Below are 26,090 nucleotides of genomic sequence, written 5' to 3'. Positions count from 1 at the left end.
AACCCGGAAGCGGGGGAGGAACTTCGGAGCGGTCGCCCGGGTTACTGGGAGGCGGAGCCGCCGAGCTCGCTGTGGCCCGGATGTTCGGTGCAGCTGCCAGATCCGCTGATCTAGTGCTTCTGGAAAAAAATCTTCAGGCGGCTCATGGGTGAGTGGTCGCCAAGATCCCGGGAAGCGTTTCTGGTAGTCCCGGTTGCTTTCCGACACGGCTGGCCTCGGGCTCGGCTCTCTGTAGGCAGCCTACGGTTGGCGGCGCAGGCTCGCCCCTTGACCCCGCCCGCCCTCGGGCCGGGCCCCGCACTCCTGCCGGGTTGGAGTGGTCTCTGTCCCCAGTGGGCTACTAGGGGAGGCGCGCTGTCTGCGGCGGAAAGGCCAGGTCTTTGTTGTTTGGTCCGAAATGTCTCTTCAGTCCCTTAGTTTAATGTCGAGGGAACACTTGCTTGAGGGTTGACTTCAGAATTGAAAACGCGGGTGATAGTGCAGAAAAAACAGTAAAGCAGAAGCAAGTTGCTGCATAATTTGTCTACTGCTTCAACCTCCAACGTAGATTTATAGCGCCCGTCACAAAGGGGCAAGACCGCTGCAAAAAAATGAAATCTTAAAACTTTAGCCATCGTTCGCTAAAGGAAATGAAAGGAGAAATTCAACAGTCGCTTGGAGCCTGGGTTTTGCTTAGTAGGTGATAGGCTGTTTATTTCAGTTCAGTTTATCATACTGGTTTTCAGTCCTTGGATTTTGAGAAACTTTAGATTATTGATATTCACATGTATTTATTAAGCATCTACTAGATGTAAAGCCCATACAGAAGTTTCCAATTCCTTAACTTCTGCATTCTTGAAAAACCTGAAACATTCATTTTCATGTATTGATTTAGAACATTGTGATTACAATTGGTTACAAAAAAAATAAGCGCCCATTAAAGAGGCCAATGGGTTTAAAAAGCTAAGTCTGAAATGTGTTAAAAGCGAAAATACCAAACGAGGAATTTTAGTCAATGCTGCTTCTCTTTTTCTCTCAGCAGCATAAGGAGAAGGAAATAAAAAGTCTACTTCAATGTGAAAGGAGAGAAGGCACTGTAGACCAGGCAGTCTAGATTGTGACTTCGTGAATAATTTGGGAAATGATTGTTCAAGAATAGTCAAAAGATGCATAATTTTTCAAATTAATTCACATGTAGACCACAGTTTGTTTTGAGACGGAGTCTCGTTCTGTAGCCCAGGCTGGAGTGCAGTGGTGCAATCTCTGCTCACTGCAACCTCCACCTCCTGGGTTCAAGCGATTCTCCTGCCTCAGCCTCCCGAGTAGCTGCGACTACAGGCGCGCGCCACCACGCCCGGCTATTTTTTGTATTTTTAGTAGAGACGGGTGTTCACCATTTTGGCCAGGCTGGTCTGGAACTCCTGACCTTGTGATCTGCCCACCTCGGCCTCCCAAAGTGCTGGGATTACAGGCGTGAGCCACCTCACCCGGCCTGTTTGTTTGTTTTAATCAATGAATGAATGAAGGGAATCAGATGTCACTGATGAAGAAAACTCCTTCCATAATTTCTTCTTGTGAATAAGGTCAAAGACAACGTATTAGATTCTTAGTTTTTGGGTTATTTTTAAGTAAGGAATAGCTGCTTTTCCCCTAAGCCTTTAGATGAGGGGCTTAATTTTAATGCAGTGGTTTCTAAAATATTGGCCCAGTGACAGCCTTGATGAAATTTTCACTTATCCTCCACAAAAATGATAAAAGCTAGGACAATGTAGGAACCTTTTTATAAAGGTAATTTGCATACCTCTGTTCTGAAATTATGTTCTCTCTGCTTTTCCCATGTGAAAATGTGTTCTGTTATGAACATAGGTGATAATGATAATTGTGTGTCTACATGTGGGTGCTTAATTTCCTGACTGGGCAAAATAAAAGGTGGTGACCCTCTACTGGTGCTCTAATTTAAAAATATATGTATATTTGAACTTTATAATCAGTTAAACTCAAAAGTATTCCTCTAATCATACCGAGTCAGGCTTTGAGTCCTGGGGATAGATCCTGCTGTGCTGGTTGAGGACCTTAATCATAAGGCACAGTATTAACAGCAAGGTTCCAGGATAACTGTCTGCAGTGTCACAGTGTAAAAGGAGAAATTTAAATTTAAAAATGCTTCAAGACTTTTGTCTAATACATATTACTTAAAAATTTGAAACTTATTTTTGCCAAATGCTTCAGCTGTTATTGCAATTTTCTTTTTATAATCACAAAGATGTTACTATACTGGCATTTGTTTTTAAAAAGCTGTCGATATTCAACCAGCATGCCTTGGACTTTATTGTGGGAAGACCCTATTATTTAAAAATGGCTCAACTGAAATATATGGAGAATGTGGGGTAAGTCTTATGTTTGCATCTTATTTCATTTTGTAAAATCTATTTGCTTTTGAAATATTTTCACGTACAACACTTTTTGTTATTTTACTCATTAATTTATAAAAGAATATGGAGGACCAGGCGCAGTGGCTCATGCCTGTAATCCCAGCACTTTGGGAAGCCTAGGCGGGTAGATCACTTCAGGTCAGGAGTTTGAGACCAGCCTGACCAATATGGTGAAACCTCATCTCTGCTAAAAATAGAAAAAAATTAGCTGGGCATAGTTGTGTACGCCTGTAGTCCCAGCTATTTGGGAGGCTGAGACAGGAGAATTGCTTCAACCTAGGAGGTGGAGGTTGCAGTGAGCCAAGATGGCACCACTGCATTCCAGCGTGGGCAACAGAGGGAGACTCCGTCTCAAAAAAAATAAGGAAATATAAAAGAATATGGAGGCATTAATGTAATCATTGTTTATGTTGGCATTTTGATGTCTATATTATTTTTTAAAACATTTAATAATTTTATAATAATTTCTAATTTATGATTTAGTACCGTGTCTTGTACAGTAAGTTGAACATCATGAATCCAGAACATTTATCTGCAGTTATTCTTATATAATGTTAATAACTAGGTTTTTCATTGAATGTTAGTCAACTATTTTAGTAACTTAGTAAAAGGAATCTTTTAAGAGCATTGTACAAATACAGCACATACATTATAGATTTCTTTTTATTTTACTTAAGCCCTCTTTTTTATTTCTAAAAGCTGCACATGTACACTTAAATATTTAAACTGAAATGGGATGTCTTATAGAATGATTGGGGGATGTTAGTGTTCTAAAATAATATCTGTACACAAAATATTGGTTTTATATATTGTAGGTATGCCCAAGAGGACAGAGAACGAATGCACAGAAATATTGTCAGCCTTGCACAGAATCTCCTGAACTTTATGATTGGCTCTATCTTGGATTTATGGCAATGCTTCCTCTGGTTTTACATTGGTTCTTCATTGAATGGTACTCGGGGAAAAAGAGGTTAGCACATTTCTATGAACATAACTGGCTGGACTAATGTTGGAATAATTATCACTCAGAAGACCTTATTAAGTAATTATGCTTCTTCTGTTTTAAAAGTGGTAAACATGTTTTTCCTTTATCTTCAGATTATTCTTAACTGTGACAAGAAAACTTAACAATAGGGCATGACTTAGTAATTTTTAAGGGAACTGTCCTTAGTCTGTTTTAGTCTCAGTGATCTTGAAGGAATACTTTTTTACTTCTCAACTATAATCCTTATTGGTTTTCTACACAAAATTGGTTATGATTACAAGCTATTTATTGTTATGGAACACATTCTTTGTAATTTAATTTAATACTAATAATCTAGTATGATGTAGTTAAAAATGATATAGCTGTAACCTAATACAAAAACTCATATTAACATATTAAATTAGCACACATTTACTAAGCACTGCATTTTATGTTTGGAAGATCAGGGGAGGAGATATAAAAATGACTGACATGGCTTATAGTCATAATCTTGTGGAGAAAACAAGTGTGTACATAATTATAAATCAGTCTTAGAAATGTAGTGGAAGAGTTATAAACAAAGTACTCTGGAGTTACAAAGAATAGAGAGATAAATTATGCCTCATGGGATCTGAAAGATTTCAAAAAAGGAACATTTTAGGCAGAAGAAACAGCATGAATAATGGCATAGAGGTATGAAATAGGTGATCTGTGGTAGGCAGGAATGGAAGTAATCTGGAGCAGTCAAGAGTGGGTTTCAAATGAAGAAAAGTAATATAAAGGGGAGTAGGAAAGATAGGTTGAGGCCAGAATGTGAAGGTTCTTGATAAGCATGTGAACTTTAATCTGCTGGGAATGGGAAGTCATTCTACCTTACTGATTTTCTTTTAGTTCCTCCAACTTCTCAGGATCTTTCCTACTTTAGGTTTTTTCCCTTCCTCCAAACTCTTTCTGCTGTCTGAAATACTCTCTTCATCTGACTGCAACTTGTTACCTAGCTACCTTCTTTTCCTTCTGATTTCAGTTTAAAAGTCACTCAGAAAGTTGAGTGCTAAAAAACGAAACAACAACAACAACAAAACAGTGCTATTAAAAGAGAAAAATAAGGAAGACAGCCTACTTTCTATTCTTTCCTTCTAGGCCTCTGGGCCTGTGGTGGGACAGGCAGTCTGAAAGACTTCTGAAATGCCTTCAAGCCTTTTTCTCATTGTCTTGGCTATTAGCACTTGGCTCTCTTTTAGCCATGCTAACCTCTCTAGCAAGTTGTTGCTCTATAGCCTGGTCGAATTCCTCTCCTGAAAATGCTCTTTTCTTCTCTACTACATGGCCAGGCTGCAAATTTTCCAAACTTTTAGACTCTGCTTTCCTTTTTAAGTATAAGTCCCAATTTTTAAGTCATTCCTTTCCTCCCATATCTATCTGATCATAGGCCGTTAGAAGCAGCCACAGCACATCTTGAATGTTTTGTTGCTTAACAATTTCTTCCACTAGATACCCTAAGTCATCACTGTTAAGTTCCAACTTCCACAGATGCCTAGGACATGGACACAATGCAGCAAAGTTCTTTACTAGGGCATAATATGGATGACCTTTGCTACAATTCCCGATAACTTCCTTATTTCCATGTGAGACCTCATCAGCCTGGCCTTCACTGTCTACATTTCTGTCAGCATTTTGGTCACAACCACTTAAGGCTCTAAGATGTTCCACACTTTCCCTCGTCTTCCTGTCTTCTTCTGAGACCTCCAAACACTTTCAGCCTCTGCCTGGTACCCAGCTCCAAAGCTGGGTATCTTTATAGCACTGCCCTACCCTTCAGTTTCAGTTTTCTCTTAGTCCATTTCCATTACTATAAAGGAATACCTGAGACAGGGTAATTTATAAAGAAAAGAGGTTTAGTTGGCCCATGGTTTTGCAGGCTGTACATGGAGTATAGTGCTGGCATCTCCTTCTGGTGATGGCTTGAGGAAGCTTACAATCATGGCAGAAGGCAAAGGGGAACCAGTGTGAGAGGAGGCAGGAGGCAAAGGGGAACCACATAGTGAGAAGGGGAGGAGGTACCTCTTCCATTTTTTTTAATGTTTTTTAATTTTTTAATTTTTAGTTTTTATCTTTTCATTTTTATTTTTCGAGACAGTGTCCTGGTTTGTCACCTAGGCTGTATTGCAGTGGTGTGATCACTGGTTACTGCAACCTTGACTTCCTAGGCTCAAGTGATCCTCCCATCTCAGCCTTCCAAGTAGCTGGGACTACAGGCGTGTACTACCACACCCTGCTAATTTTTTATATTTTGTAGATACAGGGTCTCTCTATGTTGCCCAGGCTGGTCTCGATCTCCTGGGCGCAAGCAGTCCTCCTGCCTCAGCCTCCCAAAGTGCTGGGACTATAGGTGTGAGCCACCATGCCCGGCCACCAGGATCTTTTAAACAACCAAATCTCACATGAACTCATAGAGTGAGAACTCACTCATTACTGTGAGCACAGCTTCAAGTCATTCATGAGGCTTCCACTCCCATGACCCAAATACTTCCCACTAGGCCCCACCTCATTGAGGATTACATTTCAACATGAGATTTGGAGGGAATGAGCATCCAAAAAAATCACTCCGTATTTGAGTGAATCATTTATTGGTGAAGGTCTGGTGTATGGAAGTGGCATCATTTGATGTATATTTTAGGAAGAAAATTTCTGTGGAGGGTAGGTAGATTAGAGGTGAGATATTTAATAGAAGACTGTTGTCAAAGAAATAGACTATGATAGTTGGAATGGAAATGGAAAGGATGGTCAGATAGAAATAGAATCAGCAGTTTTCTGGGGCCTACCTAATAAATCCAGGGTGGTTATTTACATTGGGAAAGCATTTATAATTTTTCAGAATAATTTATAAAAATACTTTAAAAATAGCAGCTTTCATCCAGCTTTTAATTTCTGTTACATTAATAGAATGATGAGAGATGGGGTGAGAAAGGAGATATGATAAAGCTGAAATAGAATAATTGTCCAGTCAATTGGTGGGAAGTTCTTAGCCCAAAGTAGAGCTAACAGGTATAGGTATGTCTTCACCAAATGCGTTTGAATTCAGACGTCAGCTATATTTTGAGGGAGAGACTTGAAACAGAGACTAGAGGTTGGTTTGAGGGAAGGCGAGGAGTGACTAATGCTCAGACAGGAAAGGAGGTGGGTTTAAAAAGAGGGAGTTGTACAACTGTGCTTTGCCTAGGAAATTGGTAACAAGGAACACAAGGGCCATCTCTTACAATTTCCTGAAATTTTGCACTTACAGTCCAGATAGATTGGGGCTGGAAGTATCTTAACAAGTGTTCATAAAAACTGGGGATAACCCTTGAGCTGATCTGGGAGGATGCATGGTTTGGCAGATAGGTAAAATGTATTTTGAGGTGGAGGGTGATGCATGCCCAGATGTGTGGAGGCACAAGTGAACTTAAAGTCATGTAGCATGGCCAGGAAATATAGAAGACGATGCTGGTGAGGGGTATTTTTCCAGAAAGACAAAAAGACTCAAAATTAGTTTAATGAGAAGAGTTTTAAAATTGTATTTCATTTTGTAAAGATTATATGTCTGGCTGTAGATAGATTGAAAGAGAACATGACAAGAAGATCAGTTAAGAAGGTTATCAAAGTAATGGCAAGAAATAATGAAGTTGGGATTTTGCCTCTAAAAATATTAATTCTATAAGGAAGCAAAGTGTCAAATTATGTAACGTGAATGTGTGTTTATTTATGTTTTCAGTGTTTTCATCTTTGTAAAATGGCACAGGAGTTCTGTTTCCAACAATGTGAGTTAATTAGGAGCTCCAAGTGACCCACCTGCATGAAATAACTAAAGTCTGGGAAAGATAAACTATGTGAGACATTGCTGGTCCCAGCTGGAGATGGAGAGATCTCCAGGAACTCTTCTCTTTCAAAACACAAACCAGCCCAGCCCACCCTGAGTTAGGCCAGAGTGACAAGGCAGGCGGTTGGGATGAGAGGGTTGTCTGAGGTCATTTGCTGGTAGCAGCAGTGTTATCTGGATACTGAATCTTGGGTAGCCTCTGCTAAGACTAGACCCTCAAGGGCGTGAAGCCCAAGGTAGTAGTGGCCATGGCTGCTGGCAAAAGCAGCAGAGCCTCTTTGCTGGAAAGCTTCCCCATTCTCAATTTAACCCTATAAGACTCTTGCTCACTAAGATCTAGTAATGGCCTCATAGTCTGTGGTTACTAAATAAAATAGCACTAGGACTTATTGGTAGATGCAACAACCAATATATTTATGCTCTCAGAGGACACAGATAATGGACTTTCACCTACAGGATATGTAACTGCTACCTATAAAGAAAGTAAGGATGTAGCCACAAGCTGTCCATAACAATAAGATTATTAGGAATAAATACATGTGACGGGGGAAGAAAAGGAAACTTTTAGAAATGAAAGTTTATACTTGCAAAATAAAAAAAAAAAGGTGGTCAGCAGATTAAACAGTTGAAGATAGAATTAGTGAACTAGAAAAAAATGCATATAAATAATGGAATATTGCACTGAGAAAGAAAGAGATGGAAAATCAGGTGCAAGAAGGTGAGATCCATGTTGGGTGGATGTGGGAGTGGTCCAGGCTTAAAGTCTTACACCTCACAGGAGCCAGTCTCTCTCACAACAATTCCATGAACTTCTGGGGTCCTGCAAGTGACATGCCAATTATAAGAGTCACTGAACTCAAGAAAGTCAAACCATGGTATCCCCATCAGGCATTTATAGTTCATTTATGGTTCTCCCCAGTCCAGATGTAATTTACCAGTCAAGGATCATTTGTATCATAAGCAGTGTTGCCTAGCAATATAGTTGACATTCTATCCTTATCAGGCTTCCAGAGGAAAAGAGCTAGAGAGTTACCTGAAGCCCAGATTCTCATGCACAGCATAAATGTTTTATTAAGTCTTTGCCCATAGTATCTAATTAGGGTCTCTAGAAAAATAGAGACTATGAAGGAGAGCTGGTTTTTTTTTTTTTTTTTGAGACAAGTCTTGGTCTGTCGCCCAGGCTGGAGTGCGGTGGTGCGACTTCGGCTCACTGCAAGCTCCGCCTCTCGGGTTCACGCCATTCTCCTGCCTCAGCCTCCCGAGTAGCTGGGACTACAGGTGCCCGCCACCACGTCCGGCTAATTTTTTTGTATTTTTAGTAGAGACGGGGTTTCACTGTGTTAGCCTGGATGGTCTCGATTTCCTGACCTCGTGATCTACCCGCCCGGGCCTCCCAAAGTGCTGGGATTACAGGCGTGAGCCACCATGCCTAGCCAAGGAGAGCTGGTATTTTAAGAGATAATGGCTTCAGGTTTTACAAAAATAATGAGAAACAGATTCACAGATCCCAGAAGCAAAACACATCCCAAGCAGAATAAATAGAAATTCACACCTACATGCATCATAATTAAACTGCAGAATACTGAAAACAAAAGAGGAGCCATATGGAAGAGAACCAAGGCACACCTGTTAACAGCCTTGGTTGTGCTTCCAGCTAACAGCCAGCACTTACTGCAGCAACACTGTTTCCATTATGCATCATTGCATAGCAAACTACCTCAAAACTTAGTGGCTTGAAACAAGAACCACTGATCATTTCTCACTATTTTGTGATGTGACTGGGCTTACAAATTTTGTGATGTGATGGGGTTTTGCCATGTTGGCCAGGCTGGTCTTGAACTCCTGGCCTTAAGTGATCTACCCACCTTGGCCTCCCAAAGTGATGGGATTACAGGCGTGAGCCACTGTGCCCGGCCTCTCCCTGCCAGTTTTTAGGTATGGCTTCACAAAGAAAGTGAAAATTGAGCCCACAAACAGAGGTACACATTTGCAACACATTTAACTAACCTCAGAATGGATAAACAAATCACAGTATTGTCACACAGTGGAATCCTAACACAATAGGGAAAATGACTGAACCTCAGCTATAAGCAATAACATGGATGAAACTTGGAAATGTAATTTTGAGTGGAAAAAAAATCTCAGAAGACTTCCATTAGTGTGATACCATTTTATAGCATTCAAAAATAAGCAAAACTAACCAGAATAGTTGTGAAGCATAAATACAATTGGGATAAAAACTTTCTGGAAAAAAGTGGTAAAAGCAGTTTGGTACATGGTTGCCTGTAAGGGAGAGACAGAGGTATGGATGGGGAGGAACAAAGAAGTGGTTACAAATTTGTTGACAGTGTTCTAGTTATTGGGTAGGAGATGAGCTTATAATTACTATACTTTATAACAAACACATGTTACATACCATCTTTTATGTGCATATTAAGATTAAAATGATACACAGATAACTAAGAAATTTTTAGCAACAATTCGGCAAGATACTAAAGATACAAGGTAGACATAATTTCTGCTTTTCTGTTACACATTTAGATAATACTGCTACAGTGTTATTTATCCCTTTTGAGAAAAAAAGATTATACTCTTGAGTAGTTTTTGTTTGACTTTTCTTATAGATTTAGAAATCTGTATCTTGACACATGTACATGTTATTAAAGCCATTTAAATATTGCCATTTTTCTAGTAATCATGCCTCTTTTCCTTCTCTAGTTCCAGCGCACTTTTCCAACACATCACTGCATTATTTGAATGCAGCATGGCAGCTATTATTACCTTACTTGTGAGTGATCCAGTTGGTGTTCTTTATATTCGTTCATGTCGAGTATTGATGCTTTCTGACTGGTACACGATGCTTTACAACCCAAGTCCAGATTACGTTACCACAGTGCACTGTACTCATGAAGCCGTCTACCCACTGTAAGTGTTTATTTTGACTTAAGATCTTTTTTTTTTTAAATCTCTGAGGATTATTATAGATTTTATGGCATTTGGAGACAAAAACAGGTGTGGGTTTGAGTTCTGGGTCTGCCAGCTGCTTTATTACCTTGAACATGTAAACAGCCTCTTGTAACTTCAGTTTTCTCATTGGTAAAGTGGGACTAATGATCCTTATAAGGTGTTGTGAGGATTAAATTAATCCACACATTCTCAGATACCATGTAACTTACATATAGGAGACACTTTATAGTAAATGGCATTATTAGTGTTTGGATTAGTGTTTTTTCTTTTTTTCTCCCTAAATAAGTGTAATTTCTGTTAGAATGTTTTGTTTCAAAAATATTAAATTTCATGAAATTCTGCATGCAATTATGCCAGACTATTCCAGTTTCAGAATTTTTATGAATTTTTGTAAATTCTAGAACTAGAAAATGAATCAAATTCATTTTGATTCATTTTGATATTTTTGGGGGAAAGGGAAAATAGAAGTCTGGTATTTATATTCTCATAATTGTAGCAGGCTTTCAGTACATAATATGCTCAGGGAAATTAGTCCTTTTTGAGCAAGTTCTTAATAATAAAACATCAAAAACATAGAAATGCATATAGGTACAAAACAACCAGATATCTTAGAAAAATGAAAATCTTTTCTACCTGCCAGTTTTTTGTTTGTTTTTGAGACAGAGTCTCGCTCTGGAGTGCAGTGGCATGAGATCTTGGCTCACTACAACCTCTGCCTTCTGGGTTCAAGTGATTCTTGTGCCTCAGCCTCCCAAGTAGCTGGGATTACAGGCATGTGCCACTATGCCTGGCTAATTTTTGTATTTTTAGTAGAGAGATGGGGTTTTGCCATGTTGGCCAGGCTGGTCTTGAACTCCTGGCCTTAAGTGATCTACCCACCTTGGCCTCCCAAAGTGATGGGATTACAGGCGTGAGCCACTGTGCCCGGCCTCTCCCTGCCAGTTTTTAGGTATGGCAAATTATTTTATAGATATATATATTGCTATAATTTATATATAAAATACTATATTAAAGAATGATAATGTCCTTTTTGTTGATTCATTGATTTGTAGAGCTTAACTCTAAGCATTAATTACCCTCTTGTCATATAACTCTCCTGAGGCCTTGCATAACTTAACATGGTCCTATTTGGAAAACTTAAGTGAATTGAATATTATATTTAAGATATAAGGTAATCTTATTTAAAACAAAATCAGACTTATTTACCGATAGTCTCATTTATGTTATTTATCGTAATATTAATAAAGCCTATTATAGTAGGAGGGTCAGAAAATATAAGATTAGAAGAGAAATGGCAAACAGCTACTACCAACCCTCATCTGCACCTGTAATAGTCACTTCTAATTTATTATAGCACTTTTTCTGCTGAATTGAGTGTAGCCTAAGAATCTTGTGGCAGCACTGTCTGTCAATCAGAATCATCACACTGCTTCATTGATTAGGACATTTTCTGTCTATTCACTATCCCTGAATCAAGATTGTTTGTTTTTCTTCCCCAGCACCTTTACCAACAGTCGTTGTAGAACAGCTTGCCTGCCTTGTTTTATTAATTATACAAAACAGTGATTTTTAAAATTATGAGATATTATAGTATCTTATAGCATTGGGTTTAGGCATATTATTTATTTACCTAAGCATTCTAAATATAAATGTATGGTCAGACTGGGCTAAGCACTTCCGAAGGTTGTAGGGCTACCACAAGTCATAGTAATTTTTTTTTTTTTTTTGGCAAGTCAACAAAAAGCAATAGCACACAATTACCAGAAACCTTTGGAACACTAATGCATTGACAAATGAAGGCTGTTTTTCCCAATGTATATATAGCCTAGTTTCTTACAAATTGAAAAATACCACAGGACTTTACTGATAGTTATAGTTTTAAGGGGAAACAGATTAGATGAGGCATGAAAAACCATGTAAGCTTCTATCATTATAACTTACTGCAAAAAAATAACTTTTACATTACTAAAACTTTAAGAACGAGTTATAGAAAATGAGCAGTTATTACTGTTATAGCAATAATTAGCTTTAGTTTGTCAAATTTAAACTATCCCCACATGTAGGTGGCATGGATTGAAAGAGGGGAAGAGTGGAATGGGATGAGGTCTTCTGGTGGAAGGCAGGAGTGGGAAACGTAATCACTTCCAGAAACTAGTTTCCTAGTTCATTTGGAGAAACAAAGGATGGTTTCCTCCTGATTAAAGTGATAATCTTTTTGGAGCTCTTAAGGAATTACGAGTTGTGGGAATAGACAGATTTTGTTTTCTTTTGCTGTTGATAAGAGGTAGCAAACGACTAGGAAACTAATTCATTAGAAGAGGTAACACATGATGGTTTCCTCTTGATTAAAATCATCTTTTTTAGAGCTCTTAAGGAACTACAAGTTGCAGGAATGGATAGATTTTGTTTTCTTTTGATGTTGTTTGGGGGTAGTATAACAAGACAAAAGAAGTATCACCAAGAGATCAAACATGTACTAATGCATTACTGTACAGGACTGAACCTAAAAGCATCATAGGAACACAGGATTATGGTATCATTATGCTGTGTGGGGAGGAAGCATGTGGTCCGTGATCTGAAATGACTGCTGACTTCCTAGGACACTCCCCTGTATACAGAGAGGGTTTGAGTAGCAAGATAGTAAAAATGATTTGAAAATACTCAGGAAAATTAAGGTAGAACTATGTGGATAAAAGTCCCATTATTCAAAATAAAGTGCTAGAAATCTGGTGACACAGAGCTCTTTCTACAGCTTTTTTTTTCTGATTATAAAAATTACATTAAAAATGGGACATTTCAAAAACATAGAATAAAAGCACACACAGAATAAAATAATCTGTAATTCTATTCCTTGAGATGATTCTGCTACAAATTTTATCTTTCCAGTTTTATTTCTGCATGTGTATGCATACATTTTAAGGAATATTAAGGCTATACTATGACATGCTATTTTGTAAGCTGTTGGCACTTAATGTATTAGGCACAGTTAGTTTTGTTAACATTTATTTCCTAACTAGATTTTTATGTCTGCATAATATTGCAGCATGAATATACTATAAAATATAACCAGTTTCCTATACTTGAATATTTATTTTCTTCTGGACTTTATTATAAGTGATTCAATAAAAATCCTGGTACAGTAGGTTTTTTTATGTATCCCTGGTGGTTTCCCTTGGATAAATTTCTACAGGGAAAATTGCTGAATCAAAAGGGATAAACAGTTTTAGGATTTTTGATACATATTTCCAGACTGCCTAAGAAAGCAACCATTGTACCGTTGCTCGCCATGTATGACAGCCTGTTTGGCTAGCCTTCCGCCAATTTGAATATCCAGTGGATAGAGTAAATATGCTTTTTAAGCCTTTTTTAGGCTCTTTCATTTAAAAATGATCAAGGATAAAAACGTTTTTAAAACTTTTTGATGTTGCAAATTCTGTATTTTATTTTACAGATATACCATTGTATTTATCTATTATGCATTCTGCTTGGTATTAATGATGCTGCTCCGACCTCTTCTGGTGAAGAAGATTGCATGTGGGTTAGGGAAATCTGATCGATTTAAAAGTATTTATGCTGCACTTTACTTCTTCCCAATTTTAACCGTGCTTCAGGCAGTTGGTGGAGGCCTTTTATGTAAGTTTGATGGGTAAAGTCAATGAAATATGTTTATTATTATATGTAGTAATATTTCCTCTAGATTTAACTTTGGAGCTTTTTCCTTAAGATAGTTGTTTAATCCTTTTGTGTGTGTGTGTGTGATGGAATCTCACTCTGTCACCAGGCTGGAGTACAGTGACGTGATCTCGGTTCACTGCAACCTCCGCCTCCTGGGTTCAATTGATTCTCCTGCCTCAGCCTCCCAAGTAGCTGGGACTACAGGCACGTGCCACCACACCTAGCTAATTTTTGTATTTTTTTTAGTAGAGACGGGGTTTCACCATGTTGGCCAGGTTGATCTCGATCTCCTGACCTCATGATCTGCCCACCTTTCTTTGCATTTGAAGTTCATGACCAAATTAAAATATTTTTAAAATCTAAGAATAAGAAATAAAAACTGGTTTTTATTTAGGAATTTATGAAAATTAGTCTTGATAATGTATACTGTTTAAGTAGGGTCTTAGGTTTCTAAGTGTATTTATGAAAACCTTTTATGGTAAAAAGTCCTCAATGTATCTTTTATTTTAATGTAACCATTAATTCATTTGTTTAGTAACTGTTTAGACCAAACTGTGACTCAAAAGAATAAGAAAAATTCGCTGTTATAAACCTCACTTACTACCAGGAGATAAAGCAGGCAAGCCAGTGGCTGAGAAAATGTAGTGTGGTTCTTTTGAATATGTGACATTGAACATCCCAAGGATGTTGCACACCATCCTTTATATGGAGCTTGGTAATGTAATTTGGTAATATAGTTTGGGAATGTAATTTGGTTCAAGGTGATGGTGGGGCTTGAGGGTAAGACCAAGGGAACCAGAAATTCTGTTACCCCCCATATTCTGGTTTACAGATGAACTGTTTCATTTGGCCTGCACAGGATTTGAAAATCTAGAGTTCCCTCTAGCTCCTCTGTTTCCCTGTTAGATTTGGCCCATTCCCTTGTACCTTCCTGGCTAGCCTCCGTGTCATTTGAGGTTGCCATTCTTGCTCTAGGGAATAGGGACCTGTTCTTAAAAGGATTTAGGCAGAAGAGTGACATGATTACATTTGCACTGATTTGCACTAATTTGGGCTTAGTTAGAAACTTCCTCTTTATTCCTTTTTACTGTGTATGGCCTTTTTACGACCAGGTGTTAAATTTGTGTCATTAGCAACATTGTTTAGCTACTTATAAGTTAAATAGAGTTTTTGTTTTGTTTTGTTTTGAACAGTTGATTGAGGACCTAATCACTGTCTATGAAATAAAAGGTTATAAATGTCAAATAAGTCATTCAGTTCTTTAGTAAGTTGGAATCAGGCCTGTATAGATAATTCAGTTTTTGGCTGCTGAATCCTGAGTTAACATTTGAAATTGTTCCAAATGTGTTCTACTGCAATGATTAGTAGTTTCATAAACTGAAGTCATTTACAAATAATTGTATGAAAAATAATTCAAAGTTTTTTTTTCTCAATTTGTCCATTTATCTTAGTGTGTTATAAATTTGAAACATTTTAAGAGAAAAGTGGTGTTTTAGAGGAAAAAATTTGCCTTAAAGGATTACTGTACTGTATTTAAAGTGAAGATTGCAGGAATTTTGATATTAAGAATACTGAATGATCTCTTTATCCTTTAAGGTTTATTGCTAAATGACCTTTTCTAAAGATTAATTGAAGCTGAGTTACTCTTATAGATAACCTTTTTCAGCTGAGGTTCCCCACCTGGCCCACAAAACACAGAAAATTATTTGACCATTTTTTGAATTCTCCTAAATTTAGTACATAACTGGTACTATTCTAGAATGCAGAGGAGAGAAGTTAATTATTTGCATTGACTGGATGCCTTAAGGCAAGGTTCTTCAAAGCTGGCCCAAGGATAGTTTTTACAATTTTTTATGGTTAAAAAATCAAAAGACATATTTCTTGATGTGAAAATTGTATGAAATTTATGTTTTATTGTCCATAAAGTTTTTATTGGAACATAGCCATGCCCATTCATGTATGTATTCTCTATGGCTGCTTTCCCACTACAACTGCAGAGCTGGGTAATCAAGACAGAAATGCAGGACTGAAACTATTTACTATCTTGCCCTTTCCAGAAAAAGCTTGCTGGCCACTGCCTCAGAACCTTAGGTTGTAAGTCTCACAGAAATGGTTGAGAAAGGATTTGACTCTAAGGAAAATTACTATTTGAATTTATTTGGTGGTTTATTGAGAAAATTTGTTTCATTTCCAACATAATACCAATGCTTATCTTTCAGATTATGCCTTCCCATACATTATATTAGTGTTATCTTTGGTTACTCTGGCTGTGTACATGTCTGCTTCTGAAATAGAGGTAGGAAGTCTTTTTTTCCTTTGTTAAAGACTTTTTTTGATAAATTTGACAATTCAATATCAGAATAGTCCATATGATATGATATAATACAACTAATTGTTTTAGTAATCTTTGGCTGATTGATGCCACTTGGTAGCTTTTGGCTCGTTAACTTTATGAAAAGTTGTGTACTGGACTGTATATTCCCTGGGAAATTCACAAAATAGTGAAGTAGTCAGGCCCAACTATCCAGCATGAAGGAGAAATGTCATTTCACATAATTTACCCATGTAGCAAACATATAATTAGTGAAATGTTGAAACTTATTAACACTATTTTGAGAAAAACCATAAAAATGTTTTATATTTAGAACTAATTTTAAACTTTATTTTACAATGGCAACATTAATAGTCATCAGTAATTGTGCATTCCATATCCTTCTGTGTTTTATCACAAATTTTATTTTCCTGATTATGGATGTTTACTTTTACCCCATAATGTTTGGGGGATTTGGAGCTAACATTAATAGCCACATTATTCTGATACTGTTCCTTTTTCACGGTATTCATTTTGTACCTCTAACATTTTAATATTTCAGTGGAAGGCCACTCTTATAAAGAACTACTTTTTAAAAATTGTATATGTCTTTATTTTCAGAATATTTTTGGCCAAAAAAGTATCTTTTGACACATTTATAGTCACTGGGTAGAATAGAACATCATGTCATAACATTTATATTTTCAAATATTCTATTCTTAAGGAACTAAGCTATTGGTCAAAACCATGAAGAACAAATGAGAAGTAGTAGTGTATTTGACTCTATATCTAGGGAAAAATGTATTCATTAAACTTTGAATCAAAATGGGCAGTCTTGTACATTATTTGTTCATATGCAGTCTGACATTTTCTAAAATAATTATATTTATTATTGTTACTAATATATTAGTAACTGTTATATATATTACATTTAAATGATTGCTTTTAAATACGTTAATGGCTCTAATTTAAGAACTCTTTGTTCTAAGGCCAAACTCTAGAGGAAGTAAAAGTATAGTGTCTCAGTACTCTTCCATCCTATACTTGCTAATCTAGGGACTATGAACTGTCTCAGACTACCCATGACAGTTGATACGTGCTTTCGCATAATTCCTAACGTAAAATAAAACTCAACGAAGAGAAAATAAGTTGTAAACTATTTTGGAGTGGTTACTGTTGATGCCACTTTTTCTATTACCTTAGAGAGTGAGTGGGGGAACACATCTAGGAATCATAGTGACTTTTAGGTAGGATAATAGTGGAGGAACTAGACAGAATATTTTTATAGTGATTATTCAGTTGTTTTCATCTGTAGATCATGCTCAGTTTTCCTTTGTAATCATCTTTAACCAGCATTGAAATATAATTAAAGAAGATAGGAAAATTAGTTTTGGCACTTTTGTCAACTCTAGGGAAAGATTTGAGGGAGAAAATAGTTGGATATTTGGATATTTGAATAAAATGAGGTTTTTTATTTTTTTTTATTTTTTATTTTTTGCGGAGTCTCACTCTGTCGCTCAGGCACGAGTGCAGTGGTGCAATCTTGGCAAACTGCAACCTCCACCTCTCAGGTTCAAGAGATTCTCCTGCCTCAGCTTCCTGAGTAGCTGGGATTACAGGCGCACACCACCACACCTGGCTAATTTTTGTGTTTTTGGTAGAGATGGAGTTTCACCATGTTGATCAGGCTAGTCTCGAACTCCTGACCTCATGATCCACCCACCTCGGCCTCCTACAGTGCTGAGATTACAGGGGTGAGCCACCACGTCTGGCCTGGAATTTTTACAGCTTATCCATAGTTAAGAATTAGCTATACACTGTTAAATTAGCTTGAACTTATTTGTTTCTCTGCCCCTGTGAATCTCCTATATAAAATGTTCACATACTTCAATTAGCATGAATCAGAAATGGGGACCTAAAATGGAAAAAGACAGCTTAGTACTGGCTGAGTTGATGAGCTGTTTAAGAGAAAGTTAGTAATTAACCTGTTGCAAATTACATTTTAATGCGTTTATTAGCACATTTAGATATTTTGTATTAATTTCATTCTTCTAATTTCTGCATAGTATATAGGTGTATTAAGGATTAAAAGAAAATCAGAGTGTTATGTGTCATTTCTGCTCCCTTACTATTCATGCAGCAGGCTCCAGGAATGTTAGAGGTTACGGAGGCTGGGTTTCTGTACCTCCTATTTCCCACCTATAGATCCATAGCAACAGTAGATGAGGGCAGGAAGAAAGCACATAAAGTGGAGTTTCCCTTCTAGTTCATATCTTTCTTTGAGAAGAAACTATAGTGTTTCCAGGAGTGAATGGTGGCATAGACTAGGACTTAAGAGACATGACGACGTGGCTCTCGTCTGGGTGCCTCTACTGAGTGCTTATATGACCTTAGGAGCCTCACTTTCCTCATCTATAAAGTGGAGTGGCTAGACTGAGTGATTTCTTAAGTCTTTTTTAGCTCAAACATTTTATGATTCTGAGATTATAAATAATACATTTTATATTAAATTATATTAAATTATCCAGCCGATTTAGCCTGATAATCTGTATTTCTCTTTTCTTTCTTTTACAAAATTACATAGAACTGCTATGATCTTCTGGTCAGAAAGAAAAGACTTATTGTTCTCTTCAGCCACTGGTTACTTCATGCCTATGGAATAATCTCCATTTCCAGAGTGGATAAACTTGAGCAAGATTTGCCCCTTTTGGCTTTGGTACCTACGCCAGCCCTTTTTTACTTGTTCACTGCAAAATTTACCGAACCTTCACGGATACTCTCAGAAGGAGCCAATGGACACTGAGTGTAGACATGTGAAATGCCAAAAACCTAAGAAGTGCTCCTAATAAAAAAGGAAATCAATCTTAACAATGTATGAGAACTATTCTGTCATATATGGGAACAAGATTGTCAGTATATCTTAATGTTTGGGTTTGTCTTTGTTTTGTTTATGGTTAGACTTACAGACTTGGAAAATGCAAAACTCCATAATACTCTGTTACACAGGGTAATATTATCTGCTACACTGGGAGGTTGCTAGGAAGCCCTTGCTTCTCAACAGTTCAGCTGTTCTTTAGAGCAAAATCATGTTTCCGTGTACCTAGCAATGTGTTCCCATTTTATTAAGAAAAACTTTAACACGTGTAATCTGCAATCCTTAACAGTGGCATAATTGTACGTACCTGTTGTGTTTCAGTTTGTTTTTCACCTATAATGAATTGTAAAGACAAACATACTTGTGGGGTCTGATAGCAAACATAGAAATGATGTATATTGTTTTTTGTTATCTATTTATTTTCACCAATACAGTATTTTGATGTATTGCAAAAATAGATAATAATTTATATATCAGGTTTTCTGTTTATAGATTGGTTCAAGATTTGTTTGGATTATTGTTCCTGTAAAGAAAACAATAATAAAAAACTTAACTACATAAAATTTCAATGTTTTGACACTTAATTGTTGTTTGGCACAATAGTATGGAAGTAATTCAAACTGGTAAATAGTTTCCTCTCACATCTCGGGTATATATACATACCATATTTCATTGATCCAGAGATACTTATTTCACATTGTGACATCTCTGAATTAGGATGCATCTTATAACTGATGGCTTATTAGATTTAATGAAATACAGAAGATAAACAGTATAAAAAGGGTTTTTCCTGTGGTTGGTTTGTGGTTTGTGATAGGTGTTCTGTGATGTTTATGCTTTGAAGGCCTTGAGACTCGTGGTTGCAACCATGGAAGCAAAATGAAATTTTTAGCTCTTAACCTAACAACCTGACCATGTTTATCCATTTTTATTGTTTAGAAGTTTATTTACTGATACTTGGTGGAGGTTATGTGAATTAGTTAAATTTTAAATGTTTAAGACTTCTATTAACAGCTGCAAAATATGAAAGTAAGTACACTCACTTTTCCTGTAGTTGTTTGTCTTTGGAATTCACAGCAGTTGTATCCTTGAGTTATTTTGTTAATGTATTTTTCTCAGTACATTTAACCACTGGGAAACGAACCCTTGTACGAATGTGTTTCTTCTTTTCTGTAGGAATAAAAAATAAATGTAAAAATTTTATTTGTATTGCACACATGTTTAGGGGGTTATTAATGTTCATTAAAAATCTGAGTTGCCCAAAGAATCCTCAATTGAGTAATTGTATAATCGGGGTAGAGTGGGGAGGGTGTCATGTGTCTGATTACTAAGACTATATCTTCTGGTCCACTTGGGGCCATTTTTACAATCATTTTTTTCATATGTCCTGTTCTAGCAGAAAAGTATATATGCAAAAGAAGAAATTATAATTACAAAGCCTCACGGGCAAATAATTTCCAGAATACTTAATATATATCTGCATTTTTAATTTGCTTTGGTAAAAATAAGACTAGAACAACTTATAGCCACTGTAGTTGCTAATTTTACTAAATAATTTGTTAAAACGTGGTCATTAGGAATTTAAAAATCAACCCTTGTCTTTGTTAAGTTTTGACTTAGGCCCTTGTAGCACATCACAATCCTCATCACTACAGTGTATGGTAATTTTGCTAACCAGTCCTGAAGAGGTAATTTAAAAGTCAAAATACAGGTTGAATATCTCATATTCAAAAATGCTTGAGACCAGAAGTGTTTCGAATTTCGGGTATTTTCAGATTTTGGAATATTTGCATTATACTTACAGTTCAGTATCTATAATCCTAAAATCTGAAATCTTAAATTCTCCAAAGAGAATTTTCTTTGAGCATCATGTTGGTGCTGAAAAAGCTTTGGGTTTTGGAGCATTTTGGATTTTTGGATTTTCAGACCAGGGATACTAAATCTGTGTTTTCTTGATTAATTTGGGTCAGTTGATAAATTTAATAACTACCTTGTTATATATTTGTCTAAAACCATTGGTTTGCGAGACTACTGCACATTGAAACCATCTGGAGAGATTTAAAAAAATAATGCCCGGGCCCCACGCCCAGAGATTCATGTTGAATTGGTCTGTGTTTGAGCACAGGGATTTTTTTTTTTTTTTTTTTTTTTTGAGACACTGTCTCGCTCTATCACCCAGGCTGAAAGTGCAGTGATGCGATCTCAGCTCACTGCAACCTCCACCTCCTGGGTTCAAGTGATTCTCATGCCTCAGCCTCCCAAGCAGCTGGGATTATAGGTGCCCGCTATGACACCCAGCTAATTTTTGTATTTTTAGTAGAGATGGGGTTTCACCATGTTGGTCAGGCTGGTCTCGCACTCCTGACCTCAAGTGATCTGCTCACCTCAGCCTCCCAAAGTACTGGGATTACAGGTAGGGGCCACCATGCCCAGCCGAGCAGAGGGATTTTTAAAAAATCTCCAGGTGATTCTAATATTTGAGAACCACTGATCTAAACTCCTATTTCAGATCCTAATTTTTCCAAGAGACAAGTACCGGGCAAATGATTTTCTTTCTTCTCACTGAAATTTTGATTCTGCTTTAATTATAAGGAGGTGCTTTTTTAGAATTAATCAAACTGTAGATGATTGTATCAAGCCCCTCATCACAATAACAGAGATAACTTTGACAGTTATATAAACTGATTTTTTTACTGTTTCTTTTAAAGTGCCTCATCCTAAAAATATCTTCCATAGCCCATGTATCAAGATATTTGGTTAATACACAAATTATTTATGTAACCTAACATAATATATGATGTAATACTCAAGGACTTTTGTAATTTTAAGACAAAGTTCTTTTTACTTTAAAAATAACTGTACTAAGTTACTGTTTAGCTTACATATACACTAAGAATTAACTTATTTACCTTTGATTTACAAGAAATAAAATTAAGGCAAAAAGTAAGTTTTTAGTAATTAGTTTTCAGGAAGAAGTCTGGCCTTTAACGTTCTGACAAGCCTATTCCACACTCTTGCTGGTTGGTTCCCCCAGCAGATCTCCACTCAGCCTTGCTACTTGGCAGTTCTTGACCAGCTTATGTCTGTGCTTCTTTAGGAAGGTATCCCTGTGTACTCCAACATCCAATAAGACGGAGCTTTACACTCTGGTAGCCACTTTCTAGAAGGAATCCATTGTATTTTAATCAGCTCTTCAATTGTCTGTTTCTCACAGGGTGTGCACTTTAAGGTTCAGGGCCTGGAGTTTATTCAACTTTGTCACTGTAACATCTGCTCCAGTGTCAGGCTCCAAAGTGCCCAATGTTAATGAAGCTAGTGCAGTGATCCTGGAGAGGGCAGGACCTGCAGGGCTGCAGTGACTATCATGGCCAAAAGAGGACAGCAGAGGGGTGCTGAACTGAGATAAGGGCTTCTCCAGAAGTCCTGTGGCAGAACCCATTCAACAGGGAACATTCAAAAGCTGGGAGATTACAGGTGGCTCAGAGATGGCCAAGGAATTGAATAGTAAATTCAAACTTTACTATCACCTCCCCAGGAGGGTGGTAGGTTTCAGGGATCTGATGAGTGCCTAATATGGGTCTGGTGTTTTATAACTCCTGTTAGTTATCAGTGATATTTTACAACTGGGGAGACTGAGGAGTGGAGGTTAGATAACATGTAAGAAGCAGAGCTTAGCTGGCATGGTGGCTCACACCTGTAGGGAGCCGAAGGCCCGTGGGATGTGACCAACTCAGCATTCTGCTGGAGGCTATATGACCAAACAGCAAACTGTTTATCATGAACGCAGGATGTGAGCAAACTCACACTGCCCTGCCACCAAAGGGTTTGCTGAGGGCCTCACTCCCTGGCACTGGGTTCCTTGAAGTTATCTATTGAGGAATCTAGCGCCTATTGTTCTAAGAATGCAGTCTTGCAAGCCTGCTGTGAATCAAGCTGCTGGCTGACAATCAACCCCCACCCCCCCACACACACACCTCGCTATCTCTTTTGCTTAATAAATACAGAGGGCTGTGTAAAGTTCAGGGCCCTTGTCCACTAGAGGCAAGGTGCCCCCTGACCCCTTCTTCCAAATATACTCTCTTGTCTTTGTCTTTTATTCCCGCATTCACCCTGCTTTGTTTAGTCCAATAGGTCCGTGGCACACACATATAATCCCAGCACTTTGGGAGGCTGAGGCAGGAGGATTGCTTGGGCTCAGGAGGTCAAGACCAGCCTGGGCAACATGGCATAACCTCGTCTCCAAAATACACACACACACACACACACACACACACACAGCAGCCAGGCACAGTGGCATGTGCCTGTAGTCCCTGCTACTTGGGAGACTGAGGTGAGAGGATTGCATGAGACTGAGAGGCAGAGGTTGCAGTCCAGTCTGGGCAACAGAGTGAGAGGCCCTGTCTCAAAAAAAAAAAAAAAGAAAAAGAAAAAGAAAAAAAGAGAAAAGCAAGTAATCGTGGCTGCTATGGTCTGAGAGTTTGTGTCTCCTCCAAAATTCCTATGTTGAAACCTAATCTCCAGTGTGTATTAGGTGTGGCCTTTGGGAGGTGATTAAGTCTTGGGATTTGTGCCCTTATCAAAGAGGCCCCAGTGTGCTGCCTTACCCCTTAAATGATTTGAGGACACACTGAGGAAGCACCATTCCATGAACCAGAAAGTGGGACCTCAGCAGAAGCCAAACCTGCCAGTGCCTTGATCTTGGACTTCTCAGCCTCAAGAACTGTGAGAAATAAATTTGTGTTATTTATAAGCTACCCAGTGTACAGAATGTTACAGTAGCCTGAACAAACTAAGACAGTGCCTGGCTCCATTGCTATAGCAAGCTCTGCATAAACAGCCTCTGCTTATTCTCATTTGGGTGGTCTTTTTATTTCCACACTGCCAGTCTCTACTTGTCATAGATTATCCATCAGACCTCAAAATATATGAAAAAGGAAATATGATATTAGTAATTCAGTGAAACTTTCTCAAAGAGTCTATTTAAATTTGTTGCAACACAAAGATTCCATCAGGCTTCAGATAAAACTGGAAGATTAATTCATGTAAAGACAGTGCCCTTGACACTTAGAGATGATTTAGCTCTCAAAATTTTGCTTGATCTATAGTTGGAAGGAATGGCCTGGACTAGCAAAGGAAATACAAATAGAAGCAAGGCCCACAAGGGATCCTTTATGCATTCGTACGTCATAAGTATCACCAGGCTTATCATGATCACCAGGCAGGACCATCGAAATGACTTTGCAGCTAAGAGGGTTTACCCACAAAGTTCTTCACTGGCCACTGAAACGTTATTTCTTCTGTCAAGCAATGCCCCAGAACACAGGTTTTCCCAAATACTGGAATGTTTTTAATCTTATCACTATCCCTCTTTTTACATTTATTTTAAGACAGGGTCTCACTCTGTCATCCAGGCTGGAGTGCACTGGCACAATCATGGCTAACTGCAGCCTCGACCTCCCAGGCTCAAGCAATTCTCCCATCTCAACAAAAAAAAAAATTATTTTTGTAGAGACAGGGTCTCATTATGTTGCTCAGGCTGGTCTCAAACACTTGGTCTCAAGCAATCCTCCTGCCTCAGCCTCCCAAAGTGCTGGGATTATAACCATGAGTCACTCACTGCATCCATTTTACTTTCTACACCCTACCTTCAAAATTGCTTATCTAGTGATTATGCTCTTTAAAATTAAGCCTTAATTACCCCAAATAGATTTGTACACTTGCCAGATGACAGTATTCTTGTCTCATCACTCCATCTCTCTTCTAAACTCTGTTCTCTTTCCTTCTCCCAAGCTCCCTCTACCCCCACATCCCATCTTCCCAGATGATTCTGTCACTGGGACCTCTGGGCTGTACCTGTGCAAGAACTCACCTTCAATTCTCACCGCTGCCCTAACCTGGACAGAGTTTTGTGGCTGTGTCTAACATGACATTATTGTGGGGATTGAGGATGAAGCTGATATGCCTCTGGAGAGACTGGACTGCTTGCTCATGAGTCAAGCATGTTAGACATGATGTGTTACCGTCTCAGAAGCCACCGCAGCCATCACTAGATTTTTCTGAGAAGGTAACAGTTGCTATTTGTAATGCTAAACTCAGCTCAGGAAGAAAATGTAAAATTATATTCAACTTCTGTTTAAGAAGACCAAAAAATGTGTAAAAGAGTTTAAAAAGCCCTCTCTGGAAAAACGTTTAAAATAAACTTTTTAAAAAAATTATAAAGAAGATTTAGTTATCTAGAAAATTCTCTTAAGTGAAAGGCAGAATTGGATAACACTACAAGTGTATTCAACCCCCAAGTAAGTATCAATGTTCAATTGAATGTTTGTGGCATAATTGGGGATAACTAAGTCACTTAGTTGACATGTTTCTTTCTTCTTTTGATGTTACCAGCTATATAGTAAAATAGCAGGAAGTCCCATGTTACCAAAGCTCTAAGCTGTTGCTTACTAAGAAGGCCCATTGGTGATTCCTGTTCCACAAGCAAACGCAGCCCTTCAAGACTCCCTTGTAGCCATGTGCTGACATGCTGCATTTTTTCATCTCTTTCACGCAGCTTGTCTGTTAGATTTTTTATGTCTTGCAAGGTCTCTTCACCATTGTCCCCCAAGATCTAAAGAAATGGCATTTTAGGGTGTGTCAATATAAATTGCAACAACATAAATAAATACACATTCTAAGTGGATCATGTCCCAAATAAAAATATTATATATGCAAAATTGCTATCAGTCATAAAAATAAGTGCATGTGTACACAGCCAATTCACAAAGTTCTGTAAATAATCTTGGAAAAATGGATTATCAAGTGAGAAGAATAATGGAATGCTCACTGAACTCCAATTTTTAAGTGGATAATGGTAGCCATGGTGGTGGCAGCATAAAAAGCTAGTTTCACTCTCAGAGAAGCACAGAGCTGCAGAGGAGATTCAGCCTAACAGAAGGAACTTTGGAATCAGGCAGGATCTGGATTGTAAATTCCCATACGTTCATGAACTGTTTGGTCTTGGGCAAGTTACATAAACCCTCTGGGCCTCC

The 26,090-nt window shown here is 37.8% G+C and overlaps 2 protein-coding genes across 8 annotated transcripts in view; one reads left to right on the top strand and one right to left on the bottom strand.

The window, feature by feature from the left end:
- Positions 1-11: 11 nt before the first annotated feature.
- On the top strand, positions 12-19,584 carry JKAMP (JNK1/MAPK8 associated membrane protein). Of its 5 annotated transcripts, none has more exons than XM_032135123.2 (7): positions 26-148; positions 2,293-2,366; positions 3,227-3,381; positions 9,950-10,156; positions 13,650-13,831; positions 16,093-16,169; positions 18,769-19,584. In XM_032135123.2, exons 1-7 carry the CDS (start codon positions 145-147, stop codon positions 18,985-18,987), a joined length of 918 nt encoding a protein of 305 aa, XP_031991014.1. In that variant the 5' UTR covers positions 26-144; the 3' UTR covers positions 18,988-19,584. The 5 variants fall into 5 exon arrangements, with proteins under 5 accessions (XP_058285839.1, XP_031991014.1, XP_031991013.1 ...); XM_032135122.2 differs by having other exon boundaries at positions 27-148; positions 2,275-2,366; XM_032135124.2 differs by having other exon boundaries at positions 29-148; positions 2,243-2,366.
- Positions 19,585-20,021: 437 nt separating this feature from the next.
- The window catches only part of CCDC175 (coiled-coil domain containing 175), an 83,834-nt gene continuing 77,765 nt past the window's right edge, over positions 20,022-26,090 (bottom strand). For 2 of the 3 annotated variants that reach the window (XM_058429854.1, XM_058429852.1), the window contains 3 exons: positions 25,507-25,669; positions 23,664-23,779; positions 20,103-20,229 (listed from right to left, as the gene is read on the bottom strand). In XM_058429854.1, the coding sequence (XP_058285837.1) occupies positions 23,667-23,779; positions 25,507-25,669 (276 nt within the window). In that variant the 3' untranslated portion in view covers positions 20,103-20,229; positions 23,664-23,666. Of the gene's footprint in view, positions 20,230-23,663; positions 23,780-25,506; positions 25,670-26,090 lie in introns of all 3 variants that reach the window. The other variant, XM_058429853.1, reaches the window with a different exon arrangement.

Source organism: Hylobates moloch, unplaced genomic scaffold (assembly GCF_009828535.3).
Source record: "Hylobates moloch isolate HMO894 unplaced genomic scaffold, HMol_V3 SCAFFOLD_16, whole genome shotgun sequence".
Lineage (NCBI taxonomy): Eukaryota > Metazoa > Chordata > Mammalia > Primates > Hylobatidae > Hylobates > Hylobates moloch.
Note: the sequence above shows the minus strand (reverse complement) of the source record. Positions and strands in the feature narration are given on the sequence as shown.